This window comes from Somniosus microcephalus, chromosome 11, assembly GCF_052327205.1.
Source record: "Somniosus microcephalus isolate GS21.2 chromosome 11, FLI_Smic_1.0, whole genome shotgun sequence".
Taxonomy (NCBI): Eukaryota; Metazoa; Chordata; class Chondrichthyes; order Squaliformes; family Somniosidae; genus Somniosus; species Somniosus microcephalus.
The window spans coordinates 46686530-46709148 of NC_140997.1; the positions used below are offsets into that span (position 1 = coordinate 46686530).

Genomic DNA, 22619 nt, shown 5'->3' on the forward strand with positions numbered 1-22619 from the left:
GAATAAGTACTCCTATGTATGTGATAGAACTTGCCAAGAAGGAAGATGAGGGAGCTCGGGCTGTTTCATTGAGTCGTTGCTCATCATGCCCCAACGATGTAAAGTAGCAGTAATTGCCCAGTCCCCCTAAGTAATGGAAGCGAGCGACTAGGCTAAGGAGGAATGAGCTCTGAGCAAAGAAAGACTTGCATTTAATACTCTTCATGACCTCCAGCGTCCCAAAGCGCTTTACAGCCAATGAAGTACTTTTGAAGTGTAGTCACTGTTGTATTGTAAGACGAGATAAGCTTAGGGTCCTCATCCTTCAGGGAACCTTATAGAGGTATACAAGATATTTAATTCAATAGGTAAAGAAACCTGGAATAATACTTTCAGATACACTGCAGCAGGTTAAAGGTTGAGAGGGGCAAGTATTGGACTAGAAGTATTTCTTTACACCGAGGATGATCAACAATTCGGACTAGATTTACAGATAACTGCTTGAAGCCGGGGAATTACTTGGGGAAACTGCTAAATGCTGTAATGGAAAGATAGCTTGGTGTTCTGTAAGGATGAAATAAAACAGGTCTAAGGGTGGTCTTTGTGATCAGAGAATTATGTCTGTAAAATGCGAATCTGTCTAAATTGCACTTAATACCTGGTTTGTAGGAACAAACCAGAAATGATGCATGATTCCACTTCTACCTGCAAATGATCTTCCAAAGTCAGCCATAAAAACTTCCACTTCACTTTCCCACTCTAATTATACGACCTATGGTTAATTGTTTTAATTCTGTATTTAAAAATGTGGAGTTTGGGTGATTTTTTTTATTTGTCCATCTTGGCTATTCAGTCCATATCTTTTTAACCATCTTATTGGTCTGTTTCAATGACTTGACCCAATGTCTCCATTGTTGTAGAAATATGGTGGGGTTATTAGTATTTGGTGTGATTTTCATGGATCAATCTCCATGCCTGTCTAGCCAGCCTCCCCACTCCCTGTAGGTAGGTCCTCTCCCCGTCCCATCAGACTCATTCTCTAGGGCTTGTTTTCTCCACTCCAGGATTGGTCCACCTGTTCTCCCTAATTGCATTCTCCTGGAGGGAATTCCCATCCAGCATTGGTTTGGAGACTGTAGATGGACTCACTCCCTACCTACCCACCCTAGCCTCACTGCAAATCACAACTTAGTGCAATGACAGCAAGTTGGAACAGTCCCTCTTGCTGGTTATCACTCAGTGCTTAGAAGCAGTTCCTTCTCTTTCTAACCCACCTCACCACCCCCTCCAGCTCTGCAAGCAGAGCTACTGAATATTGCGATTGATTGTTTGGAATCAAAAACAGTAAATGAAGGTATATCATTCTGTTCTGATGGTACATTTCATCAATTTGAGAGAAAATTAAAACTATTCTAAATATTTAATCCACTTGGAGACAGAATTTTTCATGAGAAGGGTTTCATTAAAAAAAATAACCTCCTTTCCATTTTTGGAGCAGATTATTCCACCTGCCAAGTTGCTGAATTGAGAATGAAAACCTCTGGGCCTTCTGATATTCAGCAAATGCCACGCCTCATTTTCTGATCGAAAATAATCATTTTAAAGCTTTTGGGAATCATTTTGCGATTGTGTTCTCTGACCAATTTTTGATTGTTTCGCAATATTAATTTGAACTAGTGATTGAGGAATAACTTTCGGGCACCCAGGAGGCTTGAATGAGGAGCCCTGCACTTGTCAAACCAAGCTTATCTGTAGCTTGAAATTTTAATTTTAATTTGAATAGTTTTAGGTTCTCTGTATTTAGTAATGTTGGTAAAACTCTCTATGGGATAAGGCCTTATTTTTTCACCATGCCTTCTGAGTCTACCTAATGTGTAAACTTAAAAGCAATGCTCCCTTTTTCTGCCAACTTTCTCCTCTCTCCCCTTCACCGGGTGCTTAACTTTTTGCTGGGGTAAGGATCCACGTACACCAGTAACTTGTCCAAGTGGCTGATATTGGATAGCTGTTGGTAGTCTCTCTCTTCGATGGCAGGTGGCAGCACCAAGCACTGAGCATGATGCTGGACTCCGTGCACGTGTACTTCCAGTAGGGAATCGCTAAATAGCAATCAGGAATACAAACTTTGGCTTTTTTTTTTATCCCCACCTCTCCCTCTTTAACCTAGAAGTGCTAAAGCTAATTGCTGCCCCCCAACTGGGGTCATATGCCCCGATGCAGACTGAGGATTCGATCTAACGCCATTCCAGTGTGTATAGCTCAGCTACTCGCTTGACTTGATCTGATGAACCATAAGGGGAGCCTCTAACTTGCAATTTATAGTAAATGTTTTAACTTGCTCTCTAATTGGAGCAATCCTTTCCAAAAGCTGGTTGGTGCGATGCGACTTATTTTCATTTGGCTTTAGCCTCCCAGCTGTTGCTCCACTTAAAGCAAAAGGGCATTTCTCGGGCACTAAAAAACTCCAAACCTCCTCCTTAGGCAGTCCCTCGGGAACCGAGGATTACTTGCTTCCACATAAAAATGAGTTCGCAGGTGACTGATGAGTCCAATGCGGGACCTACAGTCTCTGTCACAGGTGGGGCAGATGGTGGTTGAAGGGGCGGGTGGGTGGGGTTCTTGGGTTGTCGTGCGCTGCTTGCGCTGGGCTCTAGGCGAAGAGACTCGAGGTGCTCGGCGCCTTCCCGGATGCTTCTCCTCCACTTTGTGCGGTCTTGGGCCAGGGATTCTCAGGTGTTGGTGGGGATGTTGCACTTTTTCAAGGAGGCTTTGAGGGTGTCCTTGAAGCGTTTCCTCTGCCCACCTGGGATTCTCTTGCCGTGTCGGAGCTCCGAGTAGAGCGCTTGTTTTGGGAGTCTCGTATCGGGCATGCAGATGATGTGACCCGTCCATCGGAGCTGATCGAGCGTGGTCAAAGCTTCGATGCTGGGGATGTTGGCCTGAGCGAGAACACTGACGTTGGTGCACCTATCCTGCCAATGGATTTGCAGGATCTTGCAGTGACAGCGTTGGTGGTACCTCTTCGGTGCTTTGAGGTGCCTGCTGTACATGGTCCATGTCTCTGAGGCATACAGGAGGGCGGGTATCACCACTTCTCTGTAGACCATGAGCTTGGTGCCGGGTTTGAGGACCTGGTCTTCAAACATGCTCTTCCTCAGGCGACCGAAGGATGCACTGGCACACTGAAGGCAGTGTTGGACTTCGTCATCGACGTCTGCCCTTGTTGACAGTAGGCTCCCGAGGTATGGAATGTGGTCCATGTTGTCCAAGGCCTTGTCGTGTATTTTGATAATCGGGGGCAGTACTGTGTGACGGGGGCAGGTTGGTATAGGACTTTTGTCTTACAGATGTAAGGTTGAGAGTGGCTTTGCAGTAACGTTTCATTAAAACTCCAAACCACCTTGAAGTAACACTGAGGAATTCCAAGGTAAATTTCCAGGGGAGCACATAACTGTGCACTCCTGCAGTAATATAGGGCTGGATTTTACAAACCTCGGTGGTTCTGTGGCGAGCGATATCGGTGACGGATCCCAGCCTCACTGCTGACTCCAGCCCGCTGTCCAAAATGATTTTCCCCTGATTGGGCTTGTTAAGCCGGCCCAGCGCATTTGCTGGCCAATTGAAGGAAGTGGGTTTGATGACGCGTCATCAGCCGGTTTCCTTAAAGGGACCTTGCGCAAATTTAGTTTTACAGTTGCGCTGTCTGTGTTCTACAGCATTGAGGTGCTACAAACATGGGCAAGCACTGCAGAGGTGCATGGCTGCACCCAGGTTCTCCTGTAACTCCCTCCGTATGCTTATGGAGGGAGTCACAGCACACAGGGAGGTTCTCTTCCCTTCCAATGGGCGGAAGAGACCTCCCCAGGAGACCAACGCAGCCTGGTTGCACGTTGCACAGGAGGGCACAAACAGGGATGTCGTCGGGAGGACCGGGCTGCAGTGGCACAAACCTTTCAGTGATCTCAGTAGATCACGAAACGTTACTGCAAAGCCACACTCAACCTCATCCTGCTGTGCCACTCATCACATCCCCATCACTCTGCCTTTCCTACCCTATTCCTGCACATCCTTACTCACATCAACTTACCTTGCACCTCCACCCATCCCTCTCTCTATATCTATCTACATTATCACTTCCCTATTTCACTAGCCACCCCTCACATTCACACTCATTCTAGTCCAATCATGCCAATAAACACCACACAAGGGTAGGCACTTGTGTGTTTTAGCCAATGTTCATGTGAAGTTTCTGTTAATGTGCTGTCAAACATTGAAACCTTTATTTTGAATACTGCGTTCTTGGACAGATTTGTGTGCACCTTTGGAAGCGGCTTAGAGAATTGCCATGAATGGTGAGACATAACGGTACCCCCTGCAATGCTGATGTGTGAAAGGAATGGCTTGGGCATTGTAGGGATGCTTTATGGTGTTGGTGTGGGTTGGTGCCAACATGGCGCATCATGTGTCAGCCAGGGTGTACAGCATCAAGTGAAGGAAATCTGGCCATGTTGAGGCCATCCCTGGCATCCCAGGCAGCAATGTGGTTGGGTGCTGATGCTCTGTCCTGTAGAGCATCAGTTGATTGCGGTAAAGGTTGGTGGTGTTGTTTGTGTTGGGGCTGATTGTGGTGGGATTCCAAGGACCAAGGTGAGATAGTTTCAAGGGCGCTGATGTAATAGATAGCAGGTGACCTTGAGATGGCAGAAGCGATCTGTCAATGGTGAGAGAGGTTGTTCCAATGAGGTGACACTGGATAGAGAGTTTACTCCAAACACTTGCAACCTGCATAAAGCTCAATCTGTCTTCCAAATGCAATAAGCAACAGCTTCTGAGCCTGGAAAGTGAACAGCTGTGAGATGGGAGCTTTTAAAGCACATTTGCAGCTGTCAAGTAATGAGATGATTCCATGGCCATTCAACTCCCACCCTGCTTACCTGACGTGATCCCCGAGCAGCGTAGACCCCGTGGGCAATCTGCTAAGCTCTGAAGGTGAGCTCAAAATACTTCTTAATGGTCTGTTAACAAGGTCATAATGACCTGAATTGCCTCCCCCACCGCTGCATGTCTGGTCTGCTCAGCGTTGACAGACCTGACATTTGGGAAAGGCGCGTGGCGGTGGGTTGGCAGTGGAGTCCTGACCCGCTGTCAAAAAATAAACATTTTCCCACCTGACCCGCTGCCCCCCCCCCCCCCCCCCCCCCATAGTTTCCAGTGGTTATACATACTGTGAAAGAGAGAAACTGGCTGATGGAGACTTAAGTACTGATTCCCCCCCCAATGCTGTTAAGTGGGCATAATGCAAGGATATCGCTTCACTAAATATGACCCTGTAATGTCTGCTTTACATCAAATGGCTAGATCCAGGGTGAAAGGTTCTATAGACAAGTACTTTCCTGTATGCGTAATCTGCAGTAAATTTCACAGTTGTCAAGTAGATTTGGAAAGGGCATATGAGGGTGGCAATTTTATACATCCTGGTAATGGAAATTGCATGGTACCAACTTAATACACTTGGCTGGGGAAATTGGCAGTGCTGGTCCCTTTTTTGGAGTATTGAGGTTTTATTTATTGAATGTATCTTTGCCCAGCTGCTTACAATCCAGAAGCCATTAGTTGAAAAATTCACTGTACTAAAAATGTTGCTAGTAGCTTACGATTATTTGAACAATGTGTAAAATGTGAGCCTGTGAAATTATAGATGGCCTGTTTTATGGTTTTCTGAGCTGCTGCAATATTTGAACAACAGCTCGATAGTCAAATTAAAATCTCTTTGGTGGCCTGTTATGTGTAAACTCTTGGAATTCTCAAGGAAGAATTACTAAAATGCCTACAGACCAGAATGGGATCTAAATTGAATTTGTTTTTAAAAGCACTATAGTTCAAGAAAATTATTGTTCAGATTAGCAAATTGCATTTTTAATATTTTAAGGGGTCTGAATGGCACATAAGTTTAGACAGAATCTTTCTGGGTTCTGGATTTAAATATAGCCGATTTGCTTTGGGTCCGTCACCTCTCAGCTACAAGGGTCTCAACCAAAATTTAGTTTGTGTTTCAAACCAGTGGGAGAGGGTTGACCACTCTAAACTGGCAAGTCTATTGAAACTCCATGGATGGTTGGTGTTGGTAAAGGATATATCTCACTGGTGCAGTAGGAGGTGCTCAAGCTTGATAACTAAGGCATGCGGTGGTGGTGTGAAAGGATCTTGTATCTAACCTAGTGCCTGATACTACCAATGGGTGATTTTTGTTTTTCTCTCATCCATTTAGTATTTGCATCTTTCAACTTGAGTACCAAATCGTCTGTTCCCCCCCCCAAAAAAAAAGTTATTTTTTAATGAGACAACTTTATTAATTTTAGATGATCTTATGCAAGTATTCATTAAGATTACCAGCAAAAGTCCTCTATCAAAATAAGTTACCCTTAAGTTTGCTGATAGCTGATAATTTCTTGTTTTGAACAGGTGAATTTTAGTACTGGTGTTTTTTTTGGCTAAGATGTTTCTATGCTGGCCTGGAATGCATGTAAGAAAGCTACCTGTTCCATATTGTGCTGTAATAGAGATCTTAAATTCTCCAATGAAGATGGGTGTAAAAACTCTAATATATCACAATTCATGGAAATTCTTTTTTGTCATGTTAGGTTTGGCCCTATTGAGTACAAAGGCCCTCTTACAGCAGCCTACATTCATAATTTCATTCGACGAGTAATGAGTCCACTTCAGTACATCTCAACTCATTCTATCTTGCTGGACTTTCTATCGCATTATGAGGTAGGTACTTTTTTTTTTATACAGGGGCAGGAAACCTGGTTCTGTATTTGTTTTCAGTGATAAGCTATCAATAACTGAGGTAGCTTCTGAATGTGTGCTAAATACAGTATCTCTTGGCTGTGTGGATTTCTTCAGCTGACACTCCAGTGCAGTACTCAAGGAGTGTTTGTATTGTTGAAGTTAAATCAAATGGATGGCATTATTCCATGGTTCTCATGGTGTTCAGGCCAACATTTTCCCCCAATGACCAACAGTAGACTAACTAGTCACCTACATAGCACCACATACATTGATTACACTTCAAAAACTAAATCATTTTGTGGTGTCCTGAGTGATATGATCAGATGTCACATAAGTTTGTTTTCTTACTGGTGTAAGGTTTTTTTTCCCGATATTGGTCCCCCGTTACACACAGTTCTTGGACATCAGGATTTATAAGAACAAAATACACACGGCACAGGGTTTTGGCTCAACCTTTGATTCATTTGTTTATTGAACACACACACAATTACTTCCCCAGTATAAATCCCCACGACTTATATTCGGGATCGGTCCTAGGACCCCAGCTATTCACAATATATATAAATGATCTAGACGAGGGAACTAGATGTAATATCTCCAAGTTTGCAGATGACACAAAGCTGGGTGGGCGTGTGTGCTGTGAGGAGGATGCCAAGAAACTCCAGTATGATTTGGACAGGTTGGGTGATTGGGCGGAAGCATGGCAGATGCAGTATAATATGGATAAATGCGAGGTTATCCATTTTGGTGGCAAAAACGGGAAGGCAGATTATTATCTGAACGGCAATAGATTTGGGAGAAGGGGAAGTGCAACGAGACCTAGGTGTCCTTGTGCACCAGTCGCCGAGGGTAAGCATGCAGGTGCAGCAGGCGGTTAGGAAGACAAATGGTATGTTGGCCTTTGTAGCGAGAGGATTCGAGTACAGGAGCAAGGATGTCTTGCTGCAGTTGTACAGGGTCTTGGTGAGACCACACTTTGAGTATTGTGTGCAGTTTTGGTCGCCTTATCTGAGGAAGGATGTTCTTGCCATGGAGGGAGTGCAGCAAAGATTCACCAGACTGATACCTGGGATGGCAGGAATAACGTATGAGGAGAGATTGGGTCGATTGGGCTTATACTCGCTGGAGTTTAGAAGAATGAGAGGGGATCTCATTGAAACTTATAAAATTCTAACAGGACTGGACAGACTAGATGCAGGAAGGATGGTCCCGATGGCCGGGGAGTCCAGAACCAGGGGTCACAGTCTAAGGATAAGGGGTAAGCCATTTAGGACAGAGATGAGGAGGAATTTCTTCACCCAGAGAGTGGTGAACCTGTGGAATTTTCTACCACAGAAGGCAGTGGAGGCCAATTCATTAAATATATTCGAGAAGGAGTTGGATATATTTCTTAAGGCTAAAGGGATCAAGGGATATGGGGAGAAGGCAGGGACAGGGTACTGAATTTGGATGATCAGCCATGATCTCACTGAATGGCAGAGCAGGCTCGAGGGGCCGAATGGCCTACTCCTGCTCCTATCTTCTATGTTTCTACCAACCCCAAAATACAAACCTCTACGCAAGGGTCATTTGCATCAACACAATATGACACAGTTAAACCTGGCCGTGATTTGACTGTTACATATAAAGTAGACTCGATCATAAAAGCCCCCTCTATGAATTGGCTGAAACATACAATCACCACTCCCGATCGGCTGTCTCTTGATTGTAGGCCCGAATCTTTTTGTTTGCTGTTCTGCCGTCGGCTTCCCACACCACTGTCTTCGAAGTGACCTTTCTTGAAACCAAAACCAACTTGCAGTATTTCCTGGCCCCCTCTTGAGCATACCATTCGTTTCAAAATGTGTGAATTGTTCCTGTTATTGTCCATTGATTTGAGATATCTTTCTGACAATGCAACCCTCCCAAAGTGACTGCATATGTGAGGTTTTTGGTTTCTGTTAGCATTCGTATTCAAAAGGTTCAAGGCCTGGCCCATTGTCTAGGCCTGCACTGAAACTGGTTATTCGGGGGCCATGGCCTAAGGTGAACAATGTAACCCCTTAAGGTACCTAAATATGCGAATGTTCTTGTATCTTCCCTGGACAGAAAACCTTCGTATGGCAATTCAGCTGCAATGTCTGAATTAACCCTTTATTGCCCAGCTCTTCTTGCGGGCTGTGCACTTCTGGGTTTTTATATTTCATAGTCCAATATTTTTACCGTTGGGGAGGAGGAATCGATCCTACACTGGCCAAAATGGGCAGATTTTTCGGTACGTTGGCCTGGAATTTGCGGTCAGCGGCGAAGTGAAGGGGTACGCTTCCATCAAGGATCTCGCAATCTCTGTCGGGAACTTTGGGTTTTCCAACGTTCAATTCAAATCAATGGAGGTTAGTGGGGATCCCCTTGTGTGAGCTGCTGTGACGTCAACAAGCTGTCTAAGCAGCCACTCAAAACACAGAATTCTCAGACAGCGAACAAGGAAGTGAGTAAGCTCTTAATTCTAACTTTTTGAAAATGTTAGAGCAAAACAAAGATTGGGGCCCTCACATGGGAAAAGGCAAACCTGAAATAACGATGAACAAACTTTAAAAAAAAACTTTTCTTTTAAAGTTTCATAAAAGGATAAATTTCACACTGCACAAAATTAAAATGAGTTTTTCAGGCCCTTAACCTTTTTAGCAGTCAATGCGCTGTTAACCCCAGTTACACCTAATCCCTTTGGGTCTAACTTTTTTTTAGTGGGGAATTTAACAGCGTAATTACTGCGGAAGACACAAGGGTTTTTGTTAGTTTCCCTGATTTGGCTGATTACAGTTTGCCGGCTCTGTGAGGGGTGGGGGGGGTGGCGGCCAGTTCGCAGTCATCCGGACCGCAAATTCCCGGCCAGTGTTTTTGGAAACCAAAAAAAACCCAATGATTTTATTTTAATCGACACCTTTTTAAAAAATTTTCATACTGGACGTTTTCCACCATTGTGCTGTACTGATTTTTACTATAGCTGGGTGGAATACTTGTGGAAACTAGAAATACGCAAAGCTTATTTAATTAGGAAATTTCACTAAAACAGGACTTTGTTAGTGATTTAAACAGAAGAGCAGTTTTCTGTGAATGTTTATCTTGCACTCTTCCAGAGCCAAAATTTTAAAGGGAGAAAAAGTTGAACTGTTTTGTACTTGTTCTCGCAACAATAGTGTCTGATTGTCCGGGGGTCCGCAGAATGCTCTACCCCTCAAAAGATTAATGACTGCGCTCTAAGTGGATATTTTCCACTTTTAAACTTGGCTTTACAATGTAATTCACATTTGAAATTCAATATTCATGTTCCATGTGTTTTAAATAGAGAACTTGACGTTTATAAGCAATGAAGTATTTTGAAGTGTAGTCACTGCTGTAATGTAGGAAAGCTGACTGCTAATTTGCGCACAGCAAGGTCCCACAAACAGCAGTGAAATAAATGACTAGATCATCTGTTTTATTAGTGTTGGTTGAGGGATAAATGTTGGCCAGGACAGTAGGATACCTCCCTAGTTCTTCTTTGAAATAGTGCCATGGATCTTTTTTTACGCCCGTCTGAGGGGGCAGACGAGGCCTCGGTTTAGGTCTTGGGTAATTCAGGCTGACACTTCATTGCAGTACTGAGAATATTGCAGTGTCAGAGGTGGATGTCTTTCAGTGAGACATCAGACTGAGGCCCCATCTGCCTGTTCAAATGGCTGTAAATGGCACTATTTGAAGAAGAGGAGGGAGTTCTCCTGATATCCTGGCCCACACTTCTCCCTCAGACCAGCACCAACGTTCCCTCTAAGCTGCGTGGCCGCGTAGCTCACTGCCGTCCCGTGCAGCCCGGGAATGTTAAATTTTGCCTTAATGGGCCTGCGCACCCAAAAAAAAAATTGGGGGGTGGGGGGGGGACATTGATCAGCACTACCAAAAAAAACATGTTTAACTGGCCATTTATCTTGCTGAATTGGTTTGAAGTCTGTGTAAAATACGATTTGGATTTGCTGTCCATTAGTGACTCAAATGTGTTGCAAACTAAAATACGGTAATTTTGTTGCTGTTTCTGCATGACACATTAGCCTTAACAGACAAAGATGTTGCCTGCTTGGATAATGAGCTTTCTGATCATGCAGAGCTGATATTAAGCTCCAGAAAATAGCCAGACAAGTTCTCCACTTCCGTCCTGTAGCCCTGTTGTCGAGGAGGATTTCCTCTATATTAACTTGTTGAGGATCTGATACCCCATAGAGGAATTGGACCCAAGCTATGAAAACCTTGGTTTTCACCTCCGCCAGCATTGGCCAGTGTCCCTAACAGCCTTTTTTCGTGCTGGCACCTCCTCTGGGAGTTTTTAGCTGCTTTTATATTGGTCTTCTAATTCATATTCTGGGAGCCCACTGTTTTTTGCTATGAAATCAATTTTGCATAGCCTGCCTAAACCTCTCCGCCTCTCTACCTCTCTTTCCTCCTTTAAGACGCTCCTTAAAACCTACATCTCATCTACCCTAATTTCTCCTTGTATGGCTCGGTGTCAAATTTTTTGTCTTGTGTTCCCGTGAAGTGCCTTGGGACATTTTACTACGTTAAAGGTGCTATATAAATACAAGTTGTTGCTGGGCTTCCAGAGCCTGAATTAAAATTAAAATGTAAAAGCAGCTTTTAATTATTTCCCTTGCGGACATGGCCATCACCATTGCCTTTCATCCAAAGGCTTTGAGGTCCATCCTTGGCTTTCACCAGTGCCTGTAGAGGCAGCAATACTTCATTTTATACCACTGCCATTGACAAACTCCAGATTCAGTGGCAGAGCTGTAAATTAAGAGGGTATATAGGTTCGAGTAAGGTTGGCTGTAGTAATGTTTCAATTTCGGAAAATCGATTGTTGCATCTGTGAATCCTTCTTCGAATAAAGTTAGAATCTAAACACTAGATGCATTACAAGAAAAATTGCAATTGTACATTACAGGGTATTGACCGATACTCTTGTGTTCTTGTAATTCATTACAACTAATCTCACCGGTAGTGCTCCCAGTGTTTCCCCAGATATTATACACTTTATTACAGACACTGACCAACTTAGGAAGAACAAAATCTATAACCTGACTGTTCACTTTCAGTGAACATGGAAAATGATCACCTGCTTGCTCTGTTATTACTCTGAAATCGTAGTAACAAAAACAGCTACATTGTGGGTGTGTGAAATGTATTAATCACTATTGTACTTCACTACAATACCTCTGAGCTAGTGTTTTGTGTGACTTTAAATTTGTGTAACTGATAGTGCCATTTCAGTGGCAAGTGTTAATTAATCTGCTCTGTTGTTGGTCTGGGAGCAGCTGAATCTAGTTTGTGACCTAATTTTGTAGGAATTTAAAATGAAGAGTGAGATGGAAACAGTGCTTTAATAATGGGAATTTGGCTAGAGAAGCAAAGAAGAGTTTCATTGAAATGTAGATAAAGAATATAACTTAACTAACTTAATTAACATTTATCATAAGAATGGCAGCACAGGAAGGGACAGTAATGTGCGGTTCCTGCAGGATGTGGGAGTTTGAAATAGCCGATGTAAACTCAGACTAACGCATTTGTGGAAAGCGTCTCCAACTGAGATTTCTTGAGCTTAAAATCTCAAAGTTTGAGGTGGGAAACAATCTGACACATTGGGGATGGATTGGGGGTTTCTGGAGCAACAGTTTTGAGGGCAGTCACCTTGCTGAGAGATGAGGAGGTGATGGTAGTGATGAAAGGGTGGTGACTCTCCACAGACTAGGAAAAGTGAGGTGAGACAGGCTAAAGCAGGAACATCCAGAGCAATTGACCTTTTAAGTTTGAAGCAGTGGCTTCCTGTACGGAGGTTGAGGACTCTGGGCTGGACCGTCAACTAGATTAAAATTTTTACCAAAAAACATGGAATGGCTAGGTGGGAGGGGTGGGTGATTGGCAATTCAGTTTGGAATGCAGTAGTAATAGGAGACTCGCTAGTTAAAAAAGTAGACATATGTTTTGCACTCCAGAATAAGAGTCCTAGATGCTTTGTTACCTCTCTGGTGCTAGGGACCTGTTTCAAAGTTATGGCAGCAGAGTGCTTCCAGCTCAGAGGAAAATTTTATAATACCTAACCTCCATATCCAGTAATTCCCTGAAGGAGTAAGGTGGCCATGACTCCATTATCCAGATGTTGAGTCAGAATTGACCATAATATCTAATGCACTAGCTCAGGATCTAATTCATAGTGTCAAATATAAATGACACTTTATTGCTAACCAATTTCTAATCAATGTTAAAATATAGAATACATGCAAGTTTTAAAAGATAGGTTTTTAAAATACTTAAATAATTCCTTGTGTTGTCTGCATTATAATGTTCATAGGCAAACCAGTCTTGAAGACTAACTTTTAATGCTGCTGAGTTATTAATCCCAAATATATGAATACAGGTCGCAGTTGGACATCAGGTTGTCTTGCCATTATGATTGGGTGATTATTGACAGGTTTGAAACCCCTCTCAATTCTAAATAAGGGATGATTTTGATTATTTTTGTGTGCCGGCAACAACTTTGAATTATTAGCAGTATGCCAACCACACTATTCATCAGTAATGAATTGCACAGTAACTCTCATTTAAGCTGCAGTGAAGAAGTCGCAATTTTTACCGATTTTTAAATGGTTAATGTTAAGCTCATCAGGTGCAGTCCCTCTGGCCATATACATGTATACACTGACAACCAGTGTTCATTGGGAGCCAAGAGTAGGTGGCTGCAAAGCTTTAAAAAAAAATAGCCAGTGGCAGAAACCACTATGAAGTCCATACCAATGAAATTATGAAAATTAAGATATCCATATTTTAGATGACCATTTAAACTTGAGCATTGTACTCTTTTGAGGATGTACTCTTTTGAGGATGTACTCTTTTGAGGATGTACTCTTTTGAGGATGTACTCTTTTGAGGATGTACTCTTTGAAAGAAGCACTGAGAGTAGTAAGGGCACAGAATGGGGGACTTCAATGTCCATTACCAAGAGTGGCACGGTAGCACCACTACTGACCGAGCTGGCTGAGTCATAAAGGACATAACTGCCAGTCTGGGCCTGTGACAGGTGGTGAGAGAACCAACACGAGGGGAAAAACCTACTTGACCTCGTCCTTGACCTCGTCTTTACCAATCTACCCGTCGCAGATGTATCTGTCCATGACAGTATTGGTAGCAGTGACCACCGCACAGTCATTGTGGAGACAAAGTCCCGTCTTTACACTGAGGACACCCTCCATCGTGTTGTGTGGCACTACCAACCTGGGGAAGCAGCAACACAGGACTACATGCATGCTAAAAAGCGGAAGCAGCATGCTATAGACAGGGCTAAGCGATCCCACAATCAACGGATCAGATCAAAGCTCTGCAGTCCTGCCACATCCAGTTGTGAATGGTGGCCGACCATTAAACAACTAAAGGGAGGAGGAGGCTCCATGAATATCCCCATCCTCAATGATGGTGGAGCCCAGCACGTGAGTGCAAAAGACAAGGCTGAAGCGTTTGCAACCATCTTCAGCCATAAGTGCCGAGTGGATGATCCATATCGCCAACTCCTGAGGTCCCCACCATCACAGAAGCCAGTCTTCAGCAAATTTGATTCACTCCACGTCATATCAAGAAACGGCTGAGTGCACTGGATACAGCAAAGGCTATGGGCCCCGACAACATCCCGGCTATCTTGCTGAAGACTTGTGCTACAGAATAAGCTGTCCAGTACAGCTACAACACTATCATCTATCCGACAATATGGAAATTGCCCAGGTATGTCCTGTCCACACAAAGTAGGACAAATCCAACCTGGCCAGTTACCGCCCCATCAGTCTACTCTCAATCATCAGCAAAGTGATGGAAGGTGTCATTGACAGTGCTATCAAGCGGCACTTACTCACCAATAACCTGCTCACTGATGCCCAGTTTGAGTTCCACTAAGACCACTCGGCTCCTGACCTCATTACAGCCTTGGTCCAAACATGGACAAAGGAGCTGAATTCCAGAGGTGAGGTGAGAGTGACTGCCCTTGACATCAAGGCAGCATTTGACCGATGTGGCATCAAGGAGCCCTAGTAAAACTGAAGTCAATGGGAATCGGGGGGAAATGCTCCACTGGCTGGAGTCATATCTAGCACAAAGGAAGATGGTTGTGGTGGTTGAAGGTCAATCATCACAGCCCCAGGACATTGTTGCAGGTGTTCCTCAGGGCAGTGTCCTAGGCCCAACCATCTTCAGCTGCTTCATCAATGACCTTCCCTCCAACATAAGGTTAGAAATGGGGATGTTCGCTGATGACTGCACAATGTTCAACGCCATTCACAGCTCCTCAGATAATGAAGCAATCCATACCCGCGTGCAACAAGATCTGGACGACATTCAGGCTTAGGCTGATAAGTGGCAGGTAACATTCGCACCACAGAATTGCCAGGCAATGGCTATCTCCAACAAGCGAGCGTCTAACCACCTCCCCTTGACATTCAACGGCATTGCCATCGCCAAATCCCCCACCATCAGCACCCTGGGGGTCTCCATTGACCAGAAACTTAACTGGATCAGCCACATAAATACTGTGGCAACAAGAGCAGGTCAGAGGCTAAGTATTCTGTGGAAAGTGTCTTGCTTCCTGACTCCCCAGAGCCTTTCCACCATCTGCAAGGCACAAGTAAGGAGTGTGATGGAATACTCTCTACTTGCCTGGATGAGTGCAGCTCCAACAACACTCGAGAAGCTTGACACCATCCAGGACAAAGCAGCCCGCTTGATTGGCACCCCATCCACCACCTTATACATTCACTCCCTCCACCGTGGCTGCAGTGTGTACCATCTACAAGATGCACTGCAGCAACTTGCCAAGGCTTTTTCGGCAGCACCTCCCAAACCCGCGACCTCTTCCACCTAGAAGGACAAGGGCAGCAGGCGCATGGGAACACCACCACCTCCAAGTTCCGCTCCAAGTCACACACCATCCTGACTTAGAAGTATATCGCCGATCCTTCATCGTTGCTGGGTCAAAATCCTTGAACTCCCTACCTAACAGCACTCTGGGAATACCATCACCACACGGACTGCAGCGGTTCAAGAAGGCAGCTCACCACCACCTTCTCAAAGGCAATTAGGGATGGGCAATAAATGCTGGCCTTGCCAGTGACGCCCACATCCCATAAATGGAAAAAAAAAGTCATCTGGACTTTGCCATTTTCTCATTGCTCATTAATGAGCATTGTGCAACATTTTGAAAACTGCCATTTTTATATTTATGTAAAACAGGATCCACTACATTTAAAAATAAAGAACACTTTATCATGTGGTTTAATATATCAATCTTCTGTGACATTCCACATGGCGAGGTGAGACTTGTACAGTCTTGGAAAGTTTTATCTTGAAGTTCCCAAGTAATGTAATAGTAGAGCAGAATCTGCTGCAACAATGAGATTTTCTTAAAATAAACTGGATCGATCCTTCGGGGAATCCAGAGGTGATTGCAGGAGTAGAACTACAAATCGGAGATATGGTGGCTGCGTTCGGACAGGTAGAAATATAACCAAATAAGGGCAGTCGCACAGAACTAGATAGAGGAGAGGCAAACGAGAGGTGACATGATTTAAATATACTTGGAAATTGGGCATACAGATGGCGCATGAAGTTCAGTATAGAGAAATGCAAATTACATCACATGGGGACATCCAGGAAGGGGCTATTACTTAAATAGAAAGAAAATAATGTGCATGATGTGGGGGTCCTAATTGACAATAAATTGAAGCAATCGCAACATTGCTTGGTGGCCGTGAGTAAAGCAAATCAAATGTTGGAACCATAGAATCTTGCAGTATACAAGTGGGACAGTCTGCCCGTTGTGCCTTTGCCGGTACATTTAACAGAGCTGTCCAATTTCGTCCCACACCCCAGCTTTTTCCCCAGAACCCTACAAATTAGTTCTCTTCAAATGCATGTCCAATTGCCTTTTACAAGTTGTATGGAATCTGATTCCACCACCCTTTGTAATGTATTAAAGGTCAAAATTGACCCAAAATAGTGAGGTAATCCTGCTGCTTTGTAAATCATTGGTGCGCCCATACCTTGAATAGCGGTACGGTAGCATAGTGATTATGTTACTGGACTAGTAATCCAGAGGCCTGGGCTAATAATCCTGAGTTCAAATCCCAACACGGCAGCTGTGGCACTTAAATTCAGTTAATTAAATAAATCTGGAATAAAAAGCCAGTATCAGTAATGGTGATCATGAAACTACCAGATTGTAGTTAAATCCATCTGGTTCACTGATGTCCTTTAGGGAAGGAGATCTACTGGCTACATGCGCCATCTGTATGCCCAATTTCCAAGTATATTCAAATCCTGTTTGCCTCTCCTATCCAGCTCTGTGCGACTGCCCTTATTTGGTTATATTTCTACCTGTCCGAACGCAGCCTCTACTGGCTAGAGGCCCATTCTGGCCTATGTGGTTGACTCTTAACTGTCCTCTGGAATGGCCTAGCAAGCCACTCAGTTGTATCAAACTGCTAGGAAAAACCTGGCATTGACCTAGGCACTGATTCGGACACTGCAAAGGCACACCCAGCCAACTCAATCCTGCAAAGTCATCCTCACTGACATTTGGGGACTTGTCCAACAGACTAGTCAAGCAACAGCCTGACACACTCAGAATCATACATTTCAGCCAACGTCCCAGACTCCTCCATCACGATCCCTGGATATGTCCTGTGCCACTGGCAGGACAGACCCACCAGAGGTGGAGGCACAGTGGCAAGATGGTCAGGAAGGAGAGGACTTTGGAGTCCTCAATATTGACTCCGGACCCCATGAAGTCTCCTGGCATCAGGTCAAACATGGGCAAGCAAACCTCCTGCTGATTACCACCTCCCCCAGCTGATAAATCCGTACTTCTCCATGTTGAACACCATTTGGAAGAAGCACTGCGGGTAGCAAGGGCACAGAATGTACTCTGAGTGGGGGACTTCAATGTCCATCACCAAGTATGGCTCTGTAGCACCACTACTGATCGAGCTGGCCGAGTCCTGATGGACATAGCTGCCACACTGGACCTGCGACAGGTGGTGAGAGAACCAACACGAAGGAAAAACCTACTTGACCTCGTCCTCGCCAATCTACCTGTAGCAGATGCATCTGTCCATAACCGTATTGGCAGCAGTGACCACCGCACAGTCATTGTGGAGACGAAGTCCCGTCTTCACACCGAGGACACCCTCCATCGTGCTGTGTGGCACTACCACTGTGCTAAATGGGATAGATTTAGAACAGATATAGCAGCTCAAAACTGGGCTTCCGTGAGTTGCTGTCGGCCACCAGCAGCAGAATTGTATACCACCGCAATCTGTAACCTCATGACCTGCCATATTCCTCACTCTACCATTACCATCAAGCCAGGGGACCAGCCTTGGTTCAATGAGGAGTGCAGAAGAGCATGCCAGGAGCAGCACCAGGCGTACCTAAAAATGAGGTGCAAAACCTGGTGAAGCTACAACACAGGACTACATGCATGCTAAACAGAGGAAGCAGCATGCTATAGACAGAGCTCAGTGATCCCACAACCAACAGATCAGATCACAGCTCTGCAGTCCTGCCACATCCAGTCGTGAATGCTGGTGTACGATTAAACAACTAACTGCAGGAGGCGGCTCCATGAACATCCCCATCCTCCATGATGGCGGAGACCAGAACGTGAGTGCAAAAGATAATGCTGAAGCGTTTGCAACCATCTTCAGAAGTGCTGAGTAGATGATCCTTCTGAGGTGCGCACCATCACAGAAGTCAGTCTTCAGCCCATTCGATTCATTCCACGTGATATCAAGAAACGGCTGAATGCACTGGATACAGCAAAGGCTATGGGCCCCGACAGCATCCTGGCTGTAGTGCTGAAGACTTGTGCTCCAGAACTAACTGCGCCTTTAGCCAAGCTGTTCCAGTACAGCTACAACACTGGCATCTACCTGACAAAGTGGAAAATTGCCCAGGTATGTCCTGTCCACAAAGTAGGACAAATCCAATCTAGCCAATTACCACCCCATTAGCCGACTCTCAATCATCAGCAATGTGATGGAAGATGTTGTCGACAGTGCTATTAAGTGGCACTTACTTACCAATAACCTGCTCACTGATGCTCAGTTTGGGTTCCACCGGGACCACTCGGCTCCATACCTCATTACAGCCTTGGTCCAAACATGGACAAAAGAGCTGAATTCTAGAGGTGAGGTGAGTGACTGCGCTTGACATCAAGGCAGCATTTGACAGTGTTGCATCAAGGAGCCCTAGTAAAATTGAAGTAAATGGGAATCAAGGGGACAACTCTCCACTGGCTGGAGTCATACCTAGCACAAAGGAAGATGGTTGTGGTTGTTGGAGGCCAATCATCTCAGCCCCAGGACATCGCTGCAGTGGTTCCTCGGGGCAGTGTCCTAGGCCCAACCATCTTCAGCTGCTTAATCAGTGACCTTCCCTCCACCATAAGGTCAAAAGTGGAGATGGTCACTGATAATTGCAGTGTTCAGTTCCATTCGCAACTCCTCAGATATTGAAGCAGTCCATGCCCACATGCAGCAAGACCTGGACAACATTCAGGTTTGGGCTGATGAGTGGCAATTAATATTCGCGCCACACCAGTGCCAGGCAGTGACCATCTCCAACAAGAGAGTCTAGCCACTTCCCCTTGACATTCAATGGGATTACCATCACCGAAATCCCACCATCAACATCCTGGGGTGGTCACCATTGACCAGAAACTTAACTGGACCAGCCACATAAATACTGTGGTTACAACAGCAGGTCATTGGTTGGATATTCTGCAGCGAGTGACTCACCTCCTGACTCTTCAAAGCCTTTCCACCATCTACAAGGCACAAGTCAGGATTGTGATGGAATACTTTCCACTTGCCTGGATGAGTGCAGCTCCAACATCACTCAAGAAGCTTGACACCATCCAGCACAAAGGAGCCCACATGATTGGCATCCCTTCTGCCACCTTAAACATTTACTCCCTCAACCACCGGCACACCGTGGCTGCAGTGTATACCATCTACAAGATGCACTGCAGCAACTCGGCAAGGCTTCTTCGACTGCACCTCCCAAACCCATGATCTCTACCACCTAGAAGGGCAAGGGCGGCAGGTACATGGGAACACCACCACCTGTAAGTTCCTCTCAAGTCACACACCATCCTGACTTGGAAATATATCATCGTTCATTCATCATCGCTAGGTCAAAATCCTGGAACTCCCTCCCTAACAGCACTGTGGCCTAGAAATTCAGTGGCCTGCGCCACCAGTTTGCGCCCAAAGAGGGGTTTTGCGCCACTGGCCAGACCTACCGCGATATTTAGCGGGGTGCTAATGGCGGCGTTAGCCTGTAGCGCTGTGCCGCCACCGATGACGTCATCGGTGTGCGCAGCGCCCCGCTGGCCATATTTGGTCGCGCCCGCCTCCTCCGCGCCGGCCGCAAACAGCGACCGGTACACAGGGGCCTACCTGTGGCGGTAGTAGGGTGAGTTAAGGTGGAGGTGCGGCGCCTGCCCGCAGCTCCATCCCCGGCCTGCTACACCCCCCTCCCCCCCCCCGCGGCATTGCCGGCTGTTTCCCGAGAGCCCGGCACTTCTCCTTGGTGCCGGGCTCATTTGCCGGCACTCGCGAGCGGGGATCGCGCTGTTGCAGGCACCTCCCCCTTAACAATGGGAGGAAGGCCTGCAGTACCGCAGCCTGCCATGCCGCAGCGGGTGGCGCTGCGGCACTTTGCGCGCCGATATTCAGTTTCAGCGCCCCAAGCAGGGCGCCGAAACCCTTGTTTAGCGGCCGGCTTCCACTTGCGGCGCTGAAACTGAATATCCGGATGGCGCAAGTGGCTCCGCGCGCAGCGGTAATTCCGGCGCCCAGGCGAGCTGGGCGCCCCAAACTGAATTTTTAGCCCTGTGTACCTTCACCTCACGGACTGCAGAGGTTCAAGAAGGCGGCTCACCACCACCTTCTCGAGGGCAATTCGGGATGGGATATAAATGCTGGCATCACCAGTGACACCCACATCGCATGAATGAATAAAAAAAATTGTACAGTTCGGGTCACCACAGTACAAAAAGGATTTTGCAGTTAATGAAATGATACAGAAGTTAGCAACCAGAATAATTGAGGGATTGGTTTATGAGGAGCAATTATGTAAATTGGGCATCTTCTCCCTGGAAAAGACGAGGTTGAAATGTGATATGATTGCTGTTTTTAGGATTCTAAAGGGACTAGATAATGTAGACCATGACCAGTTGTTTCATCTTGTCCAGAACAGTAGAACCAAAGGACATAGCACTTGATGGGGGGTGACAAAATCAAAACTAACTGCAGAAAACATTATTTCAGTGAGCGAGTGGTAAATCTATGAAACAGGTTCCCGAGGGAGACGGTGAAAACAGATGGCATTGATTAATATTTTGGGATACAGTACATGAGTGATTTGAGATACAAGTGGAGCATGCGCGAGAGGAACAGGTGACATTAGACCTATGGTTCGCAAAGTTTTCCATCACAGAGGGTTTCCTCACCTCCTGTTTGGGCCTGTTGTAGACTGATTGATAGAGATTCATTGCCATGATTGGTCAACAACTCCATTATCATTGTATCAAACAACTACCAAGACGGTCGAAGCTGAACTAGATGGACCTTGGTCTTTTTGACCAGCATTTCCTATGTTGCCTCTATCCTAGAGGTGGTTTCTCATAAAGGAGGTATCTTAAAAATGCAGCCAGTTTGGTGGTAGCAGGTGGCTCCATTGGAAAGACCACAATAGCTTACTCCTAGTTAGTATATGGATTTCCTAGTCAGTTAGCGTTGACTTTACCAGACCAGTTTGGAGTATTTGTACCACTGCAATGGGTATGAAATCCAAATTCGTATTCATCTCTGAAGCAGCACTTCAGATAAAAACAGCAATCTTCCTTGTACAATATGCCAGCTACTCATACCAGATTTGACCAGTGTTGACTGCATGCCATTGATCCCTGCCATATGCTCTTCTGCCAAATTAATGACAGTTAATTTCTTAATGAAGTTTCCTGTGCATCTTCTGTTGGGCTGAAAACCAATTATAATCTTCAAAAGCAGTCAAGTTAATTTTGTTTTTTGGTTTCTGCTTTAAAACAATTTTTGGAAAGTTCAGTAACGTTAACCGGTTAACTCCGAGCATTTCAAAGTCAATAATGGTAATTATTTGGAAGGTCGCAAATTCAGAGCTGCAGTCTTAGCTGAAACTTTTGGAATGTGAGAGCTCTCTTGGCCTATTGGCTCAATCCATTTTGATTCCTCTATTTGCTATTGTACCATAATTCGACTTGAGTTGGCATTAGGATGTTTTGAAAACTTACTGCAGATGGCGACCCTCAAACTCCTATGCAGGCAGATCAAGTTTAAGAAACAAGATAGGGGTATTATGAGACTGCTGATATTCCTGAGTAAGTAGTAGTGTTATTATAGCTTTAATTTCCAGTAAGCATTTGCTCAAATTTACTGGTTCTTGTGAACAGAGTGACTGCTGCCAATAGACTGGAAGCTGCTGCCAACGAACCAGAAGCTGCTGCCAACGAACCAGAAGCTGTGCAGAAGCGCTCTGCGCATAAATGTTAACTTTCAAAAACTGATAGAAACACCAATTCGACTTTTAATTTTTATTTTATTTTCGGCTCAGTTCGGCAGCGCACAAATGTTAACTTTCATAAGCCAATTAAAAACACGAATTCTAGAAACACGATTCCAATTTTTAATTTTCTTCTCCCAGATGCGGCTCAGTTCTTGCGGCTCAGTTCTTGCAGCTCAGTTCGGCAGCAGTGATCACTTTTT

At 45.1% G+C, this 22619-nt stretch overlaps 1 protein-coding gene across 2 annotated transcripts in view; it reads left to right on the plus strand.

Moving 5' to 3' along the window:
• txndc11 (thioredoxin domain containing 11) overlaps positions 1–22619 on the plus strand; it is a 117571-nt gene that overhangs the window by 55738 nt on the left and 39214 nt on the right. For both annotated transcript variants that reach the window (XM_086000611.1, XM_086000612.1), the window contains one exon: positions 6621–6750. In XM_086000611.1, the coding sequence (XP_085856737.1) occupies positions 6621–6750 (130 nt within the window). The remainder of the gene's footprint in view (positions 1–6620; positions 6751–22619) is intronic.